Source organism: Drosophila navojoa, chromosome 3 (assembly GCF_054131105.1).
Source record: "Drosophila navojoa isolate 15081-1374.11 chromosome 3, UAZ_NAV_1.0, whole genome shotgun sequence".
Lineage (NCBI taxonomy): Eukaryota > Metazoa > Arthropoda > Insecta > Diptera > Drosophilidae > Drosophila > Drosophila navojoa.
In genome coordinates, this window is record NC_142891.1 from 21186783 (window position 1) to 21203793 (window position 17011).

General features: G+C 42.8%; 4 protein-coding genes across 5 annotated transcripts in view; 2 read left to right on the forward strand and 2 right to left on the reverse strand.

Annotated features, from left to right (window-relative positions):
• Positions 1–576: 576 nt before the first annotated feature.
• On the forward strand, positions 577–5490 carry LOC115562695 (serine/threonine-protein kinase SIK3). 2 transcript variants are annotated; one of them, XM_030384654.2, is made up of 7 exons: positions 577–785; positions 3354–3453; positions 3514–3631; positions 3687–3843; positions 3915–4023; positions 4091–4333; positions 4625–5490. In XM_030384654.2, exons 3-7 carry the CDS (start codon positions 3576–3578, stop codon positions 5434–5436), a joined length of 1377 nt encoding a protein of 458 aa, XP_030240514.1. In that variant the 5' UTR covers positions 577–785; positions 3354–3453; positions 3514–3575; the 3' UTR covers positions 5437–5490. The 2 variants fall into 2 exon arrangements, with proteins under 2 accessions (XP_030240514.1, XP_089114738.1); XM_089258612.1 differs by lacking the exon at positions 577–785 and adding an exon at positions 1828–2326.
• An 822-nt stretch (positions 5491–6312) lies between these two features.
• Atg4a (Autophagy-related 4a) lies at positions 6313–8729 on the reverse strand. Its single transcript, XM_030384639.2, has 5 exons — positions 8213–8729; positions 7756–8098; positions 7510–7589; positions 6906–7454; positions 6313–6844 (listed from the first exon to the last, which is right to left on the reverse strand). Exons 1-5 carry the CDS (start codon positions 8376–8378, stop codon positions 6795–6797), a joined length of 1188 nt encoding a protein of 395 aa, XP_030240499.1. The 5' UTR covers positions 8379–8729; the 3' UTR covers positions 6313–6794.
• A 387-nt stretch (positions 8730–9116) lies between these two features.
• On the reverse strand, positions 9117–12000 carry ast (single-strand DNA endonuclease protein asteroid). Its single transcript, XM_030384640.2, has 3 exons — positions 11090–12000; positions 10856–11012; positions 9117–10771 (listed from the first exon to the last, which is right to left on the reverse strand). Exons 1-3 carry the CDS (start codon positions 11896–11898, stop codon positions 9200–9202), a joined length of 2538 nt encoding a protein of 845 aa, XP_030240500.1. The 5' UTR covers positions 11899–12000; the 3' UTR covers positions 9117–9199.
• A 366-nt stretch (positions 12001–12366) lies between these two features.
• Positions 12367–17011, forward strand: part of S (EGF receptor activation regulator Star) — a 33148-nt gene continuing 28503 nt past the window's right edge. The window contains exon 1 of the mRNA XM_030384674.2: positions 12367–13769. The gene's annotated coding sequence lies outside the window, so the exon portion shown is untranslated. The remainder of the gene's footprint in view (positions 13770–17011) is intronic.

The following is a 17011-nucleotide window of genomic DNA, read 5'->3' on the forward strand; positions in this document are numbered from 1 at the left end:
GAGCGGGTGTCCGTCAGATCCAATTAAATATGAAATCAAATATCTGTGCTCAAGGCTCTCGCTTTGCATAATTAGATTAGTTTCATTAGCAATTTCTTTTATTATTTATATGATATATTAAATTTTGTGAAACCTCAATAGATTTAAAGTTTTTTTTTGTGCAATTTAAATCCATTTTCAAGAATTTTGCCTGCTTTGACTAAAAGTAATTAAATTCTGTTGAACTCTTTGGGATTAAATTTACATTTTCATATAACTAATAATACTTTGTTGTTTGTATGGCCTTACCACATATATATGTATATTAATTTGCCTTCAGATCTCAACGCAAGTCCTTATGATGTAAGGCAACACTTGGGCAGCCAACCAAGAAGCGAGGCAAACACAACAAGCTGGGCATTTCAAGCGCCAACTGGCAAAACAAAAGTCAACTGAATAGGCAGAGTAGTTGGTAACAGCACTTGGGAGCAGACACGCACACACACACACACACACACCCACCCACCAGCTAGAAGCCGACGCCGACGCCGACAAGGACGCGTCCAACAAGTTGCCATCAACGCCCTTTTGACTGACTCCCTCCCAGGCGCAGAGACAGAGACAGCAGCAAAACGGCAGCCGTGGATACCAATACGCTGCGCAGTTCAGCTACTGTGAAAGCGACGCAGTTGACGCCGCTGTCGACGCCGCTGCCGCCGCTGACGATTTGTCAGCCGCCAGCACCAACGCCGCCTTATCAGCGGCTGACCAAAGCGTTGCAATGCGATCCCAGATGTGGACACGAGGTGAGTGCCAATAAAGAGTTCAGCTTCAGCTTGCGGTCACCCAACTTTGATGGGTGGTTTCGGGTGCTCTTGGGGGGTTTGGGTGGTTGGGCTCGGGTTTGATTGTGGTTGGCCGTTGATTGTGCTCGCTGTTTGTAGCCTGACGTCACAGCCAGGAGCGAAATTGATTAGAATAGAGTTGTGTCGGTTGGATAAATAAAACTTTTCATAAGTTCCACTGGCAAAGGCACACATTTTATTCAAGTTGTGAATAGTTTTGCTTATGCGAGGGTGGTAAGAAAACTTGCAAACTTCAAGTGAATATTTTAGAATATGGTACTCAATGGAATACATTGAATATATATATATTATTGTTATCATATTAGACTTTCTAACGAGGAATCTTGGACACTATGATTTATGAAAAATTTTATTCTAAATTAAATACAAAAAAAAAAAAAAAAAATATTGTGGCTATATTTAATTTTATAAATATATTTAAAAATACTAAAATTTAATATTAATTATCGTATAATATACAATTTAATCAATAAAAAAATACAACAAAAATTAATAAAAATATAAAATGTGTCCAACAAAATAATTTATGTGAAGCAGCTTAAAATAAGTCCTACAAAATTTAGCCAAGTCCGAAGCAACTTCGATTTACAGCTAGTTGAACAAGTCCATTGGATAACAGCTGTGGACGCTCTATAAACAAATTCTATTTTCTATTTTAATCAAGTTACAAACAGTTTTGTTTATATATTCACTTTATATATTTTGTATACATATAACAAAGTCAAAAATAGATATTTGAGTTGAGTCAATTAGGCTGAGTTGCTCTATTGACTTGGCATAACATAAACAGAAGGCTTTAGGTAAATGCCTCATACCTGTCTGAAACAAATTCTAGTTTGCGTTTAGGTACTAGCAGTGAATGTCAATAAACAAAAGTTTGTTAATTTAAATAATATAAATAATGATGCGATTATGCTATAATCTCAAAGCTAACCAATTGGCCGTGACCCTAGTCTAAGCTGAGTTAGCCAATGCACAAACCAAACAGCTGCCGTTGCTGTTGCCGTCGGCGTCGGCGTCGATGTTGGCGTCGCTGCGGCAGCGCTGCAATTATGTCGTGGTTCAAGGCTAATTTTCTTGCGCCCCCATGAACAGAGGCAGACTATGTGTGTGTGTGTGTGTGTGTGTGTGTGTGCGGGTGTGTGTGCCAGCGCTCATTCATCGCTTTTGGCTTTGTTGCTGTTGTTCGTCGTCGCTTTGTGTGCATACGAAATGCGCGTGTGGCAAATGTAATTCCGCCGCATTACGTATACGCCACGTACTGCACGGCGTTAATTAACGTTGGCCCAGCGACTGCAACTGCCGCTGCGGCTGCTTGGTCTGACATTTTGGCTTAAGGAAAGCGCCAAACACAAAAGCAGCCGCACTCTGCTCCAATTACATTTAGCCAAATTGTGGAACGGCTTGACCTTGGCTAACCATAAGCCCGTCTAAGCAAATGAGCTTGAGCTCACTCAAAAATCCCACATACAATGTCATAAGTGAGTGTGCGTGAGTGTGTGTGTGTGTGTGTGTGTGTGTATTTGTATGTGTTTGCTCTTGACCCTCGCCTAAGTTGATTATACGACGAATTGCATTTGAGACATTTGTCAAATTCCTTGTAATTGCATTAGTAAGTCAATTACAATCGTTGCTGCTTTTTATTTTTTCATTAACTCAAGTTGCCAGAGAGCTCTTCAAAAATATTTGCCCTCAGTCGGAATATAAGCTCTTCCAGCAGCTGTCAGAGATGTCAGCTCAGTCAGCATTTGTGCTTTTGTTGCTGAAATTTATATGTGGTCTTGGCATAAGATCTTATTAGAATATAAATAAGCTATTAAAGCAAAGTACTTTTTAGCGCGATGTACATCTAACTTATGCAGCTCAGAATTTTTTAAACGCAATGAGTTTTCATCTTTTACAAAATTAAACCAATTTTGTTATAAAATTTAAATTATAGAACCAATTTTTAAACATAGTTCGGCGAATATTTGTAATTATTCCAAAAATTCGAATGAAAAAATAAAACGAGATTTGCTTGAAAAATTTAAAATAATTTCATTTTGTTAAAGTAATTATTCAATTAACAAATCTCTAATGAAAAAAATAAAAAAAAATAAATAAAAACTTATTTTCGTTTTATTCAATTTGTATTATTAAAATACTATTATAATATAAAATGAAAAAAAAAAAAAAAAATAAATAAAATATTACTTACAAAATGATAAAGCAATTTGCAATCAATTTTCTTATAATTAAAAAAAAAAAAAAAATGTTTCTTAGTTAAAAAAGAAAAAACAAAATACAAACATTTTTATTGATACAAATTTAACAAAAGTATTACTAAATTTTATTTAAAGAAAAAAGCAGAAAAATAGTTCAGAAATATAACGTATTAATTTTGTTTTTGAAATTAAAAAAAAAATAATAATATGAAAAAATATACAATTAAATGTTTTTAGACTTTGTATATCTGATATCTTGAAATCATGAAAATATATTTGTCATATTCTTGCTTTCTTCAACCAGGTAACAATTGGCCGTCGCATTGGCCTCTACAGATTCTGTGGCGACATCGGACGCGGCAACTTCTCCAAAGTCAAACTGGCCGTGCACCAGTTGACACGAGGTAAGACTGTACGATGATTGATGATGCCCATCTATAATAAGAATTCTCTTCAACTTGCAGACAAGGTGGCCATCAAGGTAGTTGACTTGGATCGAGCTGGCCTCGATGCCAAGGCTCTGCGCATGCTATCGAGCGAGATAGCGACGCTCGAGTGTGTTCATCATCCCAACATATTGAGGTAAGTGCTGAGATTTTGCTTCATGGAGCATGCCTCAAATTCGAATCCTTTCTAGGCTCTTTGAGGTGGTTGAGACGCTGGGTCGTGTTTATCTGGTCACAGAGTGGATACGCGGTGGGGAGCTGTATAATCACATCACCCAAGGTGGTCCACTGCGCGAGATACACGCTGCGCCGCTCTTCAAGCAGCTGCTGCTCGCCGTCAAGCACATGGTGAGAGCAATCTGAGCTAATCAAAGCTGTTCAAATTAAACAAGGCCTTCCTTCTATATGCTCCACTGCAGCATAGCCTAGGCTATGTGCATCGCGACATCAAGGCGGAGAATGTGCTGCTGCTCTCGGAGGATCGCCTCAAGCTCGCGGACTTTGGTTTCAGCACACAGCTCATCAATGGTAAGTCCTAATCACAGCCATCGGCTATCCCCATGTTGACTACATCATTTATCCAATACTCGATTAGGTGCCAATCAGAAGCTAGACACATTTTGTGGCTCGCCGCCTTATGCGGCACCGGAGCTCTTTTCCGACGACCATTACATAGGCGCTCCCGTCGATGTCTGGGCTCTGGGTATTTTGCTCTATTTTATGGTCGTCGGCAATATGCCATTTCGCGCACCCACCATACCGGGCCTCAAGGCAGCCATACTCAAGGGCGACTATCTGCTGCCTGGCCAGCTAAGCTTGCCCTGCATAAGACTAATTCGTAAGTATTTCTCAGTGTGTTGAATGGTATGAGGTATATGATAATATACCTATAAAGTCCTATTATCCTATGGTCGTCGTATGATAATACGTCCTGAGGTCCTATAGACCTCTCGTTCTATAATTCTATGGTCCCATGGTATATTGTATTGTATTTAACGGCCCTATAGTCTTATTATCCTATGATCCCATGAGCCTAACGTCTTATGGATCTCAAAACGTATATACAAACACTCTAGCCAGTGGCTCCACAAGTCGAAATAAATCTTTCTCGTTCACTCTCCTCTTCTAGAGCGAATCTTAATCCATGTGCCCGCCCAGCGGCCCACCATAGACGACATATTGAACAGCCAGTTTGTGACGTGCCCCAAGCTGAGCGCTGAGCTGATGCAGCTCGAATTGAATTTGCATAGCAAGCCGGCCAAGCGCTCCGTATTCTGGGTGCGCAAGTCGCAGCGGCTGCGGAAGAGCGCCTCGTTGCGGGAGCGGTACGCGGAGGTGGTGAAGAAGCCGGCGATTAGCATGAATACACGACAGCAGGACGAGCTATTTACGCACAGTTTTCTGCATCCCATCGATCTGGGCCAGGAGCAGGCTGCCGCCGGCATCCATGCCAAGGAGCTGGAGGCGAACGGTGAGCCGGCCAAGCGCAATGGGCCCGGCCGGCGGTATCTCTTCTGCGGCACGTTGAAGAAGAAGATAACGCCCATCGAAACGGAGCCGGAGAAGCAGCTCTCGAACGGCGGGCCGACGGCCAAGCTCAGCCAGTGGAGCATCGAGGTGGCCGACGATTGTCCGCTCTTCAAGAACTACGACGCCGAGACGGGCAGCTGTGTGATGCTGCCCACCAATACGGACGATCTCAGCCAGCTGTGTCCCCTCGAGTTCGAGGCCAGGCAGCTGCTCGCCGAGCTGGGCGTCACCTCGCAAATGCTAATAGCAGCCACGCCCAGCGGCCCGCGATCCGACATCATTGGCGCCTATCGCATCATAGTCAACCGGCTGCAGAAGCAATCTTGGCTGGCGCGCAAGCACGTGGAGATGGCGCTGCAAATGGAGCCAAAGCCGGAGAAACGCATCGAACGCCAATGCTGCATCCTGTAGGCAGCTTCAATTAAATTTAACAATTAATTATAATATTTAATGCATAATGACTAATGACTAATGAGTAACGAGTAACGAGTAATATTTAATGACTAGCGTCGATTCGATTCGATGTGTTTCTTGTTATTAGAGTAGAGCGAGAGAGCTGAAAAGTTCCTTATTTGCGTCTAGGTTCTGAGTTGTGTAAACTGTTAATTAATTGTATTGAAGGGTATTTCTAATCATGATATGTAAACCATATGCACATTAGACTGGTAAAGACCCCAGAAAATTGTTGAAAATTGATGGGCGTAAAAATAACTAGGAAATTAACTTTGCGAAAAATGCTACAAAAAAATCTTAGATCTACTGAATAAGCCGAATGTCTTTAAGAAGGGTTTTCGATAAATGCATAAATCAATTAGATAAATTAAAGTGTAGTTAAAATAACTTCGAATATATAAAAATCAAGCTAGGATGTTAGAGTTTTCGATTATTGAAAAAAAAAGTCTACATAAATAAATTTGACATAAATGTTTAAATCTAACAATAAAAATACGAATTCATGTGTCTATAACAATAATAATTAAAAATATAAATGAAAATTAAGTAAATGCTCCATAAATCTCATTATATACCATTAAATAGGGTCTCAGTTTTGATACAATTACAACAAATTTTAGCCAAAAAATCTAACCAGTTTAATGTGCGTTAAAATCTAGTGAAATTTACATAGATCCAATATAGTCCAAGTATTATGTATTTAGTTGTTGGTCCATTTTTTGAGCATATATATATACTACTATATACACATACGAATTATACGAATACAACATATACATTAACATACATACATACATATTTATATATATCAAGAAAGGAAACAACTGTTCGGACTACTCTTGAAATTCCATATAAAAATGGTATTTTAATCAATTAATAAGGTAGTTTGTATTCAATTCATCGTTACAGAAAGCATAAACATGGCGTTTGTTTGTGTGTGTTGTAGGTGTATATGTGTGTGTGTGTGTATTGAATTGTCTCCCGTGGAGTCAATGAAACGTACAATAAAGCAGCATATGAAATATACATATATGTGCAATATATATATATACATATGAATATATATATTCACTTATATATGTATGTGTTTTCAATCGTAAACAAACTAAAAAACTTAACACTAGATTTCTTATAGTTTATAGCCATTCAGTCAGCCGCAGCATCCGCTTGAGCTGCACAGCTGAGCAGTTGCTCCAATTTCGTACAGGTTTAACTATATATATATATATATGTTTGCATATAAATGTATATATATATATATATATATATACGCAGAGCAGGGCGCAGTCGCCGCTCTCTGTGTCGCTCTCTCTCTCTCAGTCGCCGCCTCTCTCTCGGGCTTTGCTGTCGACGTCGCTGCTGTTGCCTGCCAATTGGAGCGCATTGATAAGAGATGGAAATTGAGTGAGCTTTCGTTTAACACTCACCCACTAAGGCGAACGGCTCCGAGTCGCTGCTGGCGGGCCAATCAATGTCCGGCATGGCCGGCCATTCGATGTCGTCCGCCGTATCCCAGTCGACGGCACGCGATTGACTTATCTCGAATAGCGCCGGCGTGCACAGGGTGAGCACGTCCTGGCGCAACTGCTGCAGCAGCTCCTCGAAGCTGTCGCGCGTCTTGCACAGAAAGCAAACGGCCAGCGAGGGATCCATGGCGCCAAAGCTTAAGCGTGCCGCATACTTCTGATGATAGCTCTCGTCCAGCTCTCGCTCGGCCGCCGTTGTCTTTTGTGCCACAGCTCCGGCTCGCTGCGTCGTATGCGGATCCAGATATAACACCTCGTCGTCCACATAGCCCAGAAAGTAGAGCGCCTGATTGGGCCGGCCGCCAATCATGCCACAGCTGCTGCTCAGCTCCAAGCAGCGCTTCAGGGCGGGTATATAAATGGGATTAATGTCGGTGATGCCCAGCCGCAGCGGCACAATCAGCAGCAATGGCTTCCACGTCGACTCACTGGACTCCTGGCAACAGGTGTCTGCAAGATAAGACAATTTAGTAAGGTCACCAAATGCGGATTTTTGCGTATTTACATATGTCATCTAGGACGACGGTGCTGTCCATGGCCACGTGCACGGCCAGCGAGCTCCAGTCGTCGAAGCGCACAAGGATTCTGTGAGGAATAAGAGCATTAATATATGATAGATATATATTATAGCTAAGCTCATGTCAGTCAATCATTCAGTCCTATGTAATTGATATCATCATCAGTCAATGAGTCAATCAGTCGATCTATGGGCAATACAGTAAAGTCAGAGTCCTCCGTCATCCTCACTCACTTGAGTATTTGGGCAACTGTATTGGGTCCGAGCCACTCGCCCACAGCTTTGTTTTGCGACTCGCCCATTAAGGCAATTTGATGTATTGAGTAGTAGCTCTTGCGCGTATCCTCGAATCGATTGACGATCTTCAGGTAGGTGGCATCCCGGCAGTCGGGCGTCCAGAACCAGTCCCGACCCAGATGGAGATCGATTAAGGCTTGGGCGAGCACCATTTGGCCGCAGCGCAGCATACAGCCCCAGCCCTTGTCGGTGGTCAGCTGCACCTCGCCGAGCGGCACAAATCCGTGACGATACGTGCACCACAGGCGGGACTGGATGTCGCGTCTGATGGGCTCCAGTTCTAGAAAGGTTTGAGTGCAGATTTATAGTACGATATATAGTTAAACCGCTGACATTGAATTGGTTTGGACCTAAGCGTCTCTTCACTGTAGTATTATATTTTTATTCCGCTCACCTTGTATGGCATTGTACCGTTTGCCCAGAAGCCAGACATTTGTATTGCGTTTTGGTATATCCTCGATCTCGCCCACAGCGCCAGCTAAGACGCCGTCAGGGCCGAGGTACGCCTCGAATACGCTGTCCATGCCGCGTTGTAGCTGTGCGTACAGGCTAACCAGCATTAACTCCTTCCGTCCTTCCGCCTTGAGCGCCGCGCTGCTTCTGCCCGCTGTCACTGCCGCAGTCGCTGACCAAATGACGTTGTGTTTTTTTCGTCTCAGCTTTGTCTTTGTTTTGGCTAATGCTGTTGCCAGGGCTGCTGAAAAAACGGATTGATTTTGCTTTACTTGTTGGCAGTGTAGTTGTTAAGCTAATCGCTTAATTGTTTTTGTCTCGTCTGCTATTCGTAGCAACTGTTTTATTTGGCTTGTTTTATTTTTCGTGTGCTCTGATTACAACGATAACAAAACTGTGCTCGCAGCGTCGTCAGCTGCGCAGTCGACGCGTTGGCGTTATGCTGGTATGACAGCCACTAGTTTGTCTGTCAGTGTTGGACATTCTTTATTAATTTATTTTCGCAAATTACATAGATAACATTGAATTAAATTAACGTTTAATTTGAAGCGTTTTTATATTCAGTCAATTCTTTTTTTTAGCCTTCTTGTTGCTTTTATTCTTTCATTAAATGAATATATTTCTAGAAAAATTTGAAGTCATTCACTTAACAGTGCTGTTAACAATTAGCCGATATATTTTTCACTACTTTTCGATAGCTCTAATCGAAATATTTGTTATATAGTGAAGTGTTGGCGCATAATTCAAAAAGTGTAATGATAATTTGCTCAACAGTTATTTTATATGTAACAATCAGATTTGATTTTATTATATTACTATGTTATGCTATATTACAATCGATTTGATGATGTTGTTAACAACAATTTACACAGAACTTACCAATATAGGTAAATATGCTTCAATCTGGCGAGGAACTTAAATAACACACCTAAACTTTTAATCCACAGAATTTGTTGTTTAAATCGAAAAACTCGTCATCATCGTTGTCCGTTTTGTGTAGCATTTCTTCATTGGGGTCCGCTGGATCCGCAGCAGCTGCCGCTTTGCGTGCCGCCTGCCGCTGCTTCTTCAGGCGCTTTTTTTCCGCCGCCTTGGCTGCTGCTTGGTCCACTTCCGACTGCAGCTTCCAGCTGGGCACGAATGACATACACCAATCAAACAGATAGCAATAGAAGTCGAACATGAGACGGGAATCCGCCAGGAGAAAGTGCTCCACATGGTAGCGCACATCGATGCGATTGCGCAGCAAATCGTAGAGATTATAGATGAAGGCGCCGCAGTAAAGGCGATTCATGCGTGGACTGCTGAGGGGCTGATCAAGCAGCGCATTGAGTCCATTCAGCTGATAGATCACCGACTGGAACTCGGCGAACGAGTGCAGCACGATCGTCGAGTACGAATCGTATTTCTTCTTGAAGATCTCCTGCATATGAAAGTGTGGAAGCAGCTTCTCCTGGACCAGAAAACAATCGGACTTGGGCACATGTGCCATGCGCTCCGGCACAGGCAGCTCGAGCAGGGCGGGCTTGATGTCACGCTTCACACCTTCGGCTGCCTCCGAATCACGTTTCGCACGCTCCTGCTTCAAGATCTTGCCAAAGCGCTGCTGAAAGTCCTTGGGATCCCGTTCCGCTGGAATGGTCACGTCTACGGTGCGCATCACGACGAGGCAGATGAGCAGCGCATGCAAGTGGAGCATGTCGCAGTGCTCGGACCTGTGCAGCCAGTAGACAATGGCGAGGAAATAAAGCTGCAAATCCGAGGGCAGCAGCTTCAACTGCTCGAACAGCTGCGTCACATTGGCATGCGGCACGAATGCCTCAAAGACGGCGCGCAGATGAACTGCATCCGGTTGGGACGGCACAAAGGGATGGGCGGGTGCTTTCTCAATGGGCTGGCGATAGTAGCGAACGTTTGTCACCCGCAGCGCCCGCGTCAGATACGTAAACTCAATCGGCACAGGCTGCCCCTGGGCATCCACCTGCCGCTCCGTTTCCTCTCCTTCCACATGGTGCAGCAAGGCGAAGGTGTAGTTGAGTATGGGCAGCGCCAAGGCATTCGCGTCATGGTAGGGAAAATGCTCGATTTGCGGATTGTTTATGTATTTGCGCAGATGCATCAGATCCACAAAGTAGCGCGGGAGCGTGGCGGGGTAGAGCTTGTCGAGGAACCATTGCGGAAAGAGCAGCGTTTTATCTTCTATCGTGTCGTCTAAGCCCTGCTCTTCCTCCTCCTCCTGATCGTTGTCATCATCATTATCATTGTCTTCTTTTTGTTGTGATTCACCTTCCTCTTCCAGCTCTTCAGAGCTTTCCTCAGTTAAATCAGTGTTTTCCTCCACCTGCTCCTCCTCCTCATCATCTTCTGGCTCACTGGCTGGCTCAATGTATGGAAAGGCATTCTCATAGTGCCTCTCAAAGAAATCGTAGGCGTGGCACAGCTCATTCGAATAGCCTGAAATGGCTGCCTGCACTTGGGATACCAAGGAATCGCGCTGTGTCTGCAAGATTATGGAATGGATTTGAGTTAAATTTAAAATGGAGAGAGAGAGAGAATAGACATAAATCTCATCATCCAAATTCACCTTCTTCAGCCTGGATAACACCTTTTCCAGCGCCGATTCGGCCGTTTGGTCGCGCAGCCACTGCAAGATGATGCGAATGCGTCGCTGTTGCTTCTTCAGCTTGCGGCTGCGCCCCGCCTTCCCCATGCCCACTGCAAAGAAGTTGCTGAATGCAGAGCTGCAGGAGAAGACAAATCGGTATCAGCAATGATTACAGGCAGCCAAGCTATGTATATAATAATGTTCGGGACAAACCGTGCTATATAATCGTTGCCCAGCAGCGCTGCGAAGAGGGGCAGCTTCTCGGCGCTGAGTGTGCCACGCCCACACAAATGCTCCACGCGATAGATGCAGCAGTCCAAGTATTTATAAGTCTTGATAGATTTAACCGATTTGGCCGTTCCATTTGCTGGTGTTGTTGTAATGGCGGAGAGAATTTTGTTCGCCTTGGTGCGCTTGTTCACGTGCTTGACCTCGTGCCGGCGCAGGCTGCGATCGCGCGGCTGCTCCTTCTGCCGTTTCGTGAGCACCCTCACCGTCAGCGTAATCAGGGGAATATACTTGACATTGTGGATATAGAAATCAGAATCGTAGGACAGCACGGGACAGTTGAGCTTGCGAGCGAGAGCGGCTAGTTCGTCGTCCGCCTCGAAGACACAACGCATCACGGGCACGCCGCAGTCGCGCACAGCATCCACGAACACCTCCTTCAGGTGGAGCGGGAAGAGAGTAATGGAATCACATGGGTTTATCTTCTTGATGACGGAGATCTTTCCCCTCAATCTCTTGCTGACCGTGCGCAATTTGCGCTCCTCGTAGCCGCCGTCCATGAGGACATAGGCACGTATCTCACACTCGGCGAGGACATGGAAGAACTGAAGCACAGCTCTGTAGAAATCGTCGTAATCCCCGCCAAAGGCCGAATAGCTGCCGGTCACATCTTTGTAGAGATTGCAGGCCAGATTGTCGCCATCGATGACGAGAGAGGTGTTGTGCAGCTCGTACGGCTTTAGGTAGATCTCGGCACGTTGCGCTATGTAACTGGTCAAGCCGCGAACACCCATTGCAACAACTTTGTTTACTGTTATTTAAACAAAACAAAGTGCGTGTTGAAAACACATGTTATCGCATGAAAAGTGCTGCCTATAAATATGCCAGCCTGTTGCGGCCTGTTAACAATAATACCAAAAATACTTTTCGTTTATTTGAACTGTTAAAGTGCGTCAGCCTGTTGCAGGCTGTTAATAGCAATAAAAACGTAATCCATTTGTGTACAGAAAGAAAATTAGTGTCAACTAAAATTATTTTGGATATTTAAACCATTGCTTACTTTTAATACTTGCACATATTTAAATTAATAAATCGAGCAAACAATTTGTAGAAAACCACAGACCATTGAAACCGCTCACACTGTTGAACAATCCTCATTTATGGGTAGCACTTGTATATGTTGTCTGTTAACGCAATCTAGAGTCTGTTAACGCACGACATTTGTTTTGGTATTTTGCGATGTGCGGCTCCCATTTTCATGTTAGCCGTTTACAGTCACACTGTACTCAGACTGTCGCTGTCAAGCAGATTAAACGCTTGTCTTTCGTTCATAACGTAACGCGTAACGCGAGTGGGTTTTGTGGCACAGTGAAAAAAAATCCGCAGTAGCAATTAAAAATCGAAATCAAATGCAGCACGCAAACGAAAAAAGCGAACTAAAAAATAATAATAATAAACAAAATCAAATAACAAATAAAGTTGTAAATTCATATGAGCTGCACGTTATGTGCAATTGACGTGTAATCTCGAGTGCCTTTCCAAATGCGAGCAGCGCGTGCATATATACGGGTTCCGTTCGTTCCGCAGCGTATCGTATTTGGCTCTTGCTTTTGCCCACTTTACGTTTCGTGTGTGTGTGTGTTGTTTTTGTGCTTGTTCAACGTAAACCAGCAGCAGCAGCAGTGACGGCGTCGGCAGCGCTGGCACAGGTAGACATCGTCTAAGACATCATAAAACGATGAAAAATTGAATAAAGCCAACAACAAGAAAAAGAAACAAAATTAAATACAATTTTATGCTTAATAGCTAAAAGTATAGAATAAGAATTTTCGACTGCGAGAAGCGCATTAAACAACAACGACAACAACAACACTCATTTTTTTCGTGTTAATTACTTTCGTGCGTCTTTGCTTTACGGTCGCATTCATTTCATATACTAGTATTATTTTTTTCTTGGATTTTCTTCAACAACAGCAGCCGCAGCTACAGTCGCCAGACAAACAGACAATATCCAACCATAACAACAACAACAGCAGCCGCAGAAACTGCTCTCGCCCCCATGGGTGTGAGCGAGCGCGCAGATCATTTATACGTATCGTAAACGTATCGTGAATGAATATTCTGTCTATGTGTGTTTGCAGCGCCGTCGAGCGAAAGAGAAAGAGCGCGCGGTGCGTTGCGTTGCGTACATGTTTCAGTGTGTGCGTGCCCGTGTGTGAGTGTTTCTGTGTGTGGGAGCCCAAAAGCATTTATAATAAATAAATTGTGTGGCTACTCCCAAAGCAAATAAATAATTATGTTGCATCAAAGAATAACGGCAAAAGCGTAACAAAAGTGTGAAAAATCGGCAACTCAACACAACAATAAAAGTAGAAAGAAAAGTAAATAAATAAAAATAAGTAAAACACGAGTTTCAAACACTCGCACGACTTAAGAGCAATAGCCAAAAGCTCTCAAGTGGTTCACTCTTTCATGCTGCATACGTTATATTCGCGAGTGAGTGTGTTTTCGTCCGTGTTTATGGAGTTTTGACAATTTCTTGTGTTGTCAGTCGAAAGTTTTTTTTCTATACCTCTACGTTGTTGTCTTCGATCAACGGGGAAGCTGCTGGAATACGCGTTCACTGTGCAAACGAGAAAGACTCTTCCAAAGGCAAAAAACAAAGGTGCGTATTACACTATTACGGTTATTACTTATTTGCTATGGCTCAATTATGTTGGAAGTCTATCAGTTAGTTGGACGATATTCCAGGAACTGGCTGGAAGCTACGGGGCGTCTGCACGCTCACGTTTCCTGTCATTTGCACATTTTCACACGTCCTTGCAACGACGACAATTGCAATTTGGTTTCTTCCTTCCTTCTTTCGGCAAGTTGCATTTCCCACGCCTACCACACACACATGGCCGCTATTGGCAGGTAGCAGAGGGAAAAAATTTCCCGCATTACCAAAATTGAAGAAATTTTTGTTGAATGCCACCATAGGTGGGCGAAAGAATTGGGAAAAATCAGACGCACTCGTAGTGTGGAAATGCGCAAAAATTAGCCACCCGCAGTTTTCAGCAAATAAATATGAATAAGCATATGATAAATAAATAATGATGATGATCCAATGGGAGAGAGAATGCTGTAATTTGGCACAGTTCGACGCCAGAGGGCGCTGCTGCGATTGCTGCTGTTTTGCATTAATCAAGCTAAATTGATTTGCCGCTGGCTGCCAAATGGCGTTTTGGCAGCATTATGTAATTTTCATCTCTTTTTATATTGTCCAGGCACTTTGGCAAGTGGATTATTGAGCACAAAAGTTCATGGGGTGCAGGCCACGTTGCCCCATCTCTCTCGCTCCTATCGACTGGAAGTGGAGTTTAAGTTTTACTGTTGCGACAGCTGCTATTTGTTTGCTCTCTGATTTTATGCATTTTGCTGCATACAATAAAAAGAGCATAAAATGCTCACGCACACACAGACAACCACATATACATATATATGAACGGCGACAGCTGCACAGATCTTCAGCGCTATGTATGTGTGCATGTGTGTGTTTGTGTGTGCGTCTCAAATGACACTTGCCGACTGCATTGGGAAGCGGTGTGCGGTGTTTGTCGTCGTCTGCACATTTTTCTATAGAATTTCCTAGTAGGAAGTGCAGTAACAACAACAACAGCAAGCAGAACAAGCAGCGTGGCAGGCAGCACTTGACAATTGTCTTAGGCACTGCACTGTTGTCTCGCTCTCGCACACCTGCCGCCGCCCCTGAAGGCAAGAGAGCAACTATCCTAAGTACACATAGATGTGTGTGTGTGCGAGTGAATGTGGAGGTGTTGGTTTCCTTCTGGTAGTTAATGAATACCCTGTACTTAAATAGGAGTCGTAAGAAATATATTCGAATAAATATTTATGTATATATTTATTGCTTCCATTAGATATATATTTTACAAATACTTGATTTTTGCTTACCCTCTAGGCAATTAGTAACATTTTTGTGGTTGCAATATAATTTTATATCAATTTTATTAGATTATCTTAATAGTTGTTACAGGGTATTTCGAAGTGTAGCACTTGTTGGGCTCTGTCTGTACTCCAGTTATTTTATGCACGCAATTATTCAATTGTCTTTGATTAAATGTGCAAATTTGTCTAATGCTTTTCTGGTTCTTTCGCTGATTATACGGAAGTTGTCATTTAAAGCTGCAACTAATTTGTCGGCCATTTGTAATTTGTCACCGATCTCACTCTGTGCTCCTCTCCCTCTTCCGCTCCCTCGCAGTCTGCGCTTTCTCAATTACTCACTCATCCGCTGTCGCCGAGAGACGTGAGCTTTTGAATGATTATGTGTCTGTGTATGCACTTACCGTTATTGCAACACCAAATAGCTGCCGCTTCGCCTGCCAGCCACGTTTTGACCTACAAGTTGGCTTAATTATATTACCGACGCGCGCATTTCCTGTCCGATTTACTGTTTAGATGTAGTTTTCTTCAGTATTGGGCAAGGCGCACAGCTAATAATAATAAAATACCAAAATTAACTCCAAAAATCCAAACAGAAATGCTTGCAAACATTTTCGAATTTCTACTCGAAAATGCAGCTACAATAAAAATTGAAATTATTTCCCTTTACAAGCTCCACAAAGTAGCAGCAAAGCGAAGAACAAAAATAACACAAGAAAAATGAAAAAACAAAAAGAATTTAAAATAAAACTCGAGAAGCAAAGCAGCGCCGTCAGCGTCAGCGTCGGCAGCGACGTGTCGGCGGCAACTTTATGTTGTAGTTGTTATTGTTGCGGGTGTAAGCACGTGCAACAATAGAGGCGATAGAACGCAAAAAAAAAGAGAAAAACTGAATGAGCAAACTATTAATAAACAATTTGCATTGAACCCGTTCTTGCTCTCTTCCTCTCACGGTCACTCACCATCTCGCTCTTTCTTGTTGCTTTATGCTCTCGCATTTCAAACCGGAACCTAATTGGATTTTGTGAATGAAACGTGGAATGAAACGACCTTGCCCGTTTACGTCGAGCTTACGTTTTGCATTGATCGTTGATCAATTGAAAGCTCAGCCGGAAGACAATATTGATTGATGACTGGCGCTACGTAGCGCGCTCACATTACGTTATAGAGTGGTTGCTCCTAAATTGGCATGTTGTAAAATGGAAACATGTTTTTACTATGTACATTTTAGTACAAAATTATGATTAATAATTTTAAGAATTTTATATTAAAATTTTTATTTATATTGTAATGATTCAAAAATTGGGAATTTCAACTTTTCGATTATTCACTGTATTTGCTTGCTTTGGCTTGCTCTCCTTGGCTCTCTTTCTGTCTCTCTCCCTCTCTTTTATGCCGCATATGCGTGTGTGGGTGCGCCTTTGCTTTTAGCTTTGTAATTTCGCAAATGTTTGCCGCTAATAAATCATGTGTCCCTTGTTAGCTGATTGTAAATTGTTCGCCCAATGCGAGTTCAAGTGCTTGTGTGTGTTTTGTTTCTCTATTTTTTTTCTATTCTTTTTTCCGATTTGGCCTCCTCCTGTGTTTTGGCTATTTATGCGGCGTTTAGCTACCGTGCGCTTACGTCATTTGCATGCCGTATACGTAAATGTATTTGTGTGTGTATTCGTACATACTTGGCCATGTTTTACAGTTGTCAATCGGCTGCTGCTGCTGCTGCGTCTGCGGCTGTGGCTGTGGCTGTGGCTGCTGCTGGTGCTGTTGCTCTGTCTACTTTAGTGGGCTAAAAACACATTCAGCGCGCGTCAACACAAAATATTGAAAGTAGGTAATGTGACAACAACAACAACAATAATATCTGAGTCATCAGTTTTCAATATATGCTAAAAGTTTTTAGTACATGACCAAAATATTCATATATAGTTCAACATAAAAAATATATATGATTTAAGATAGCTTTTT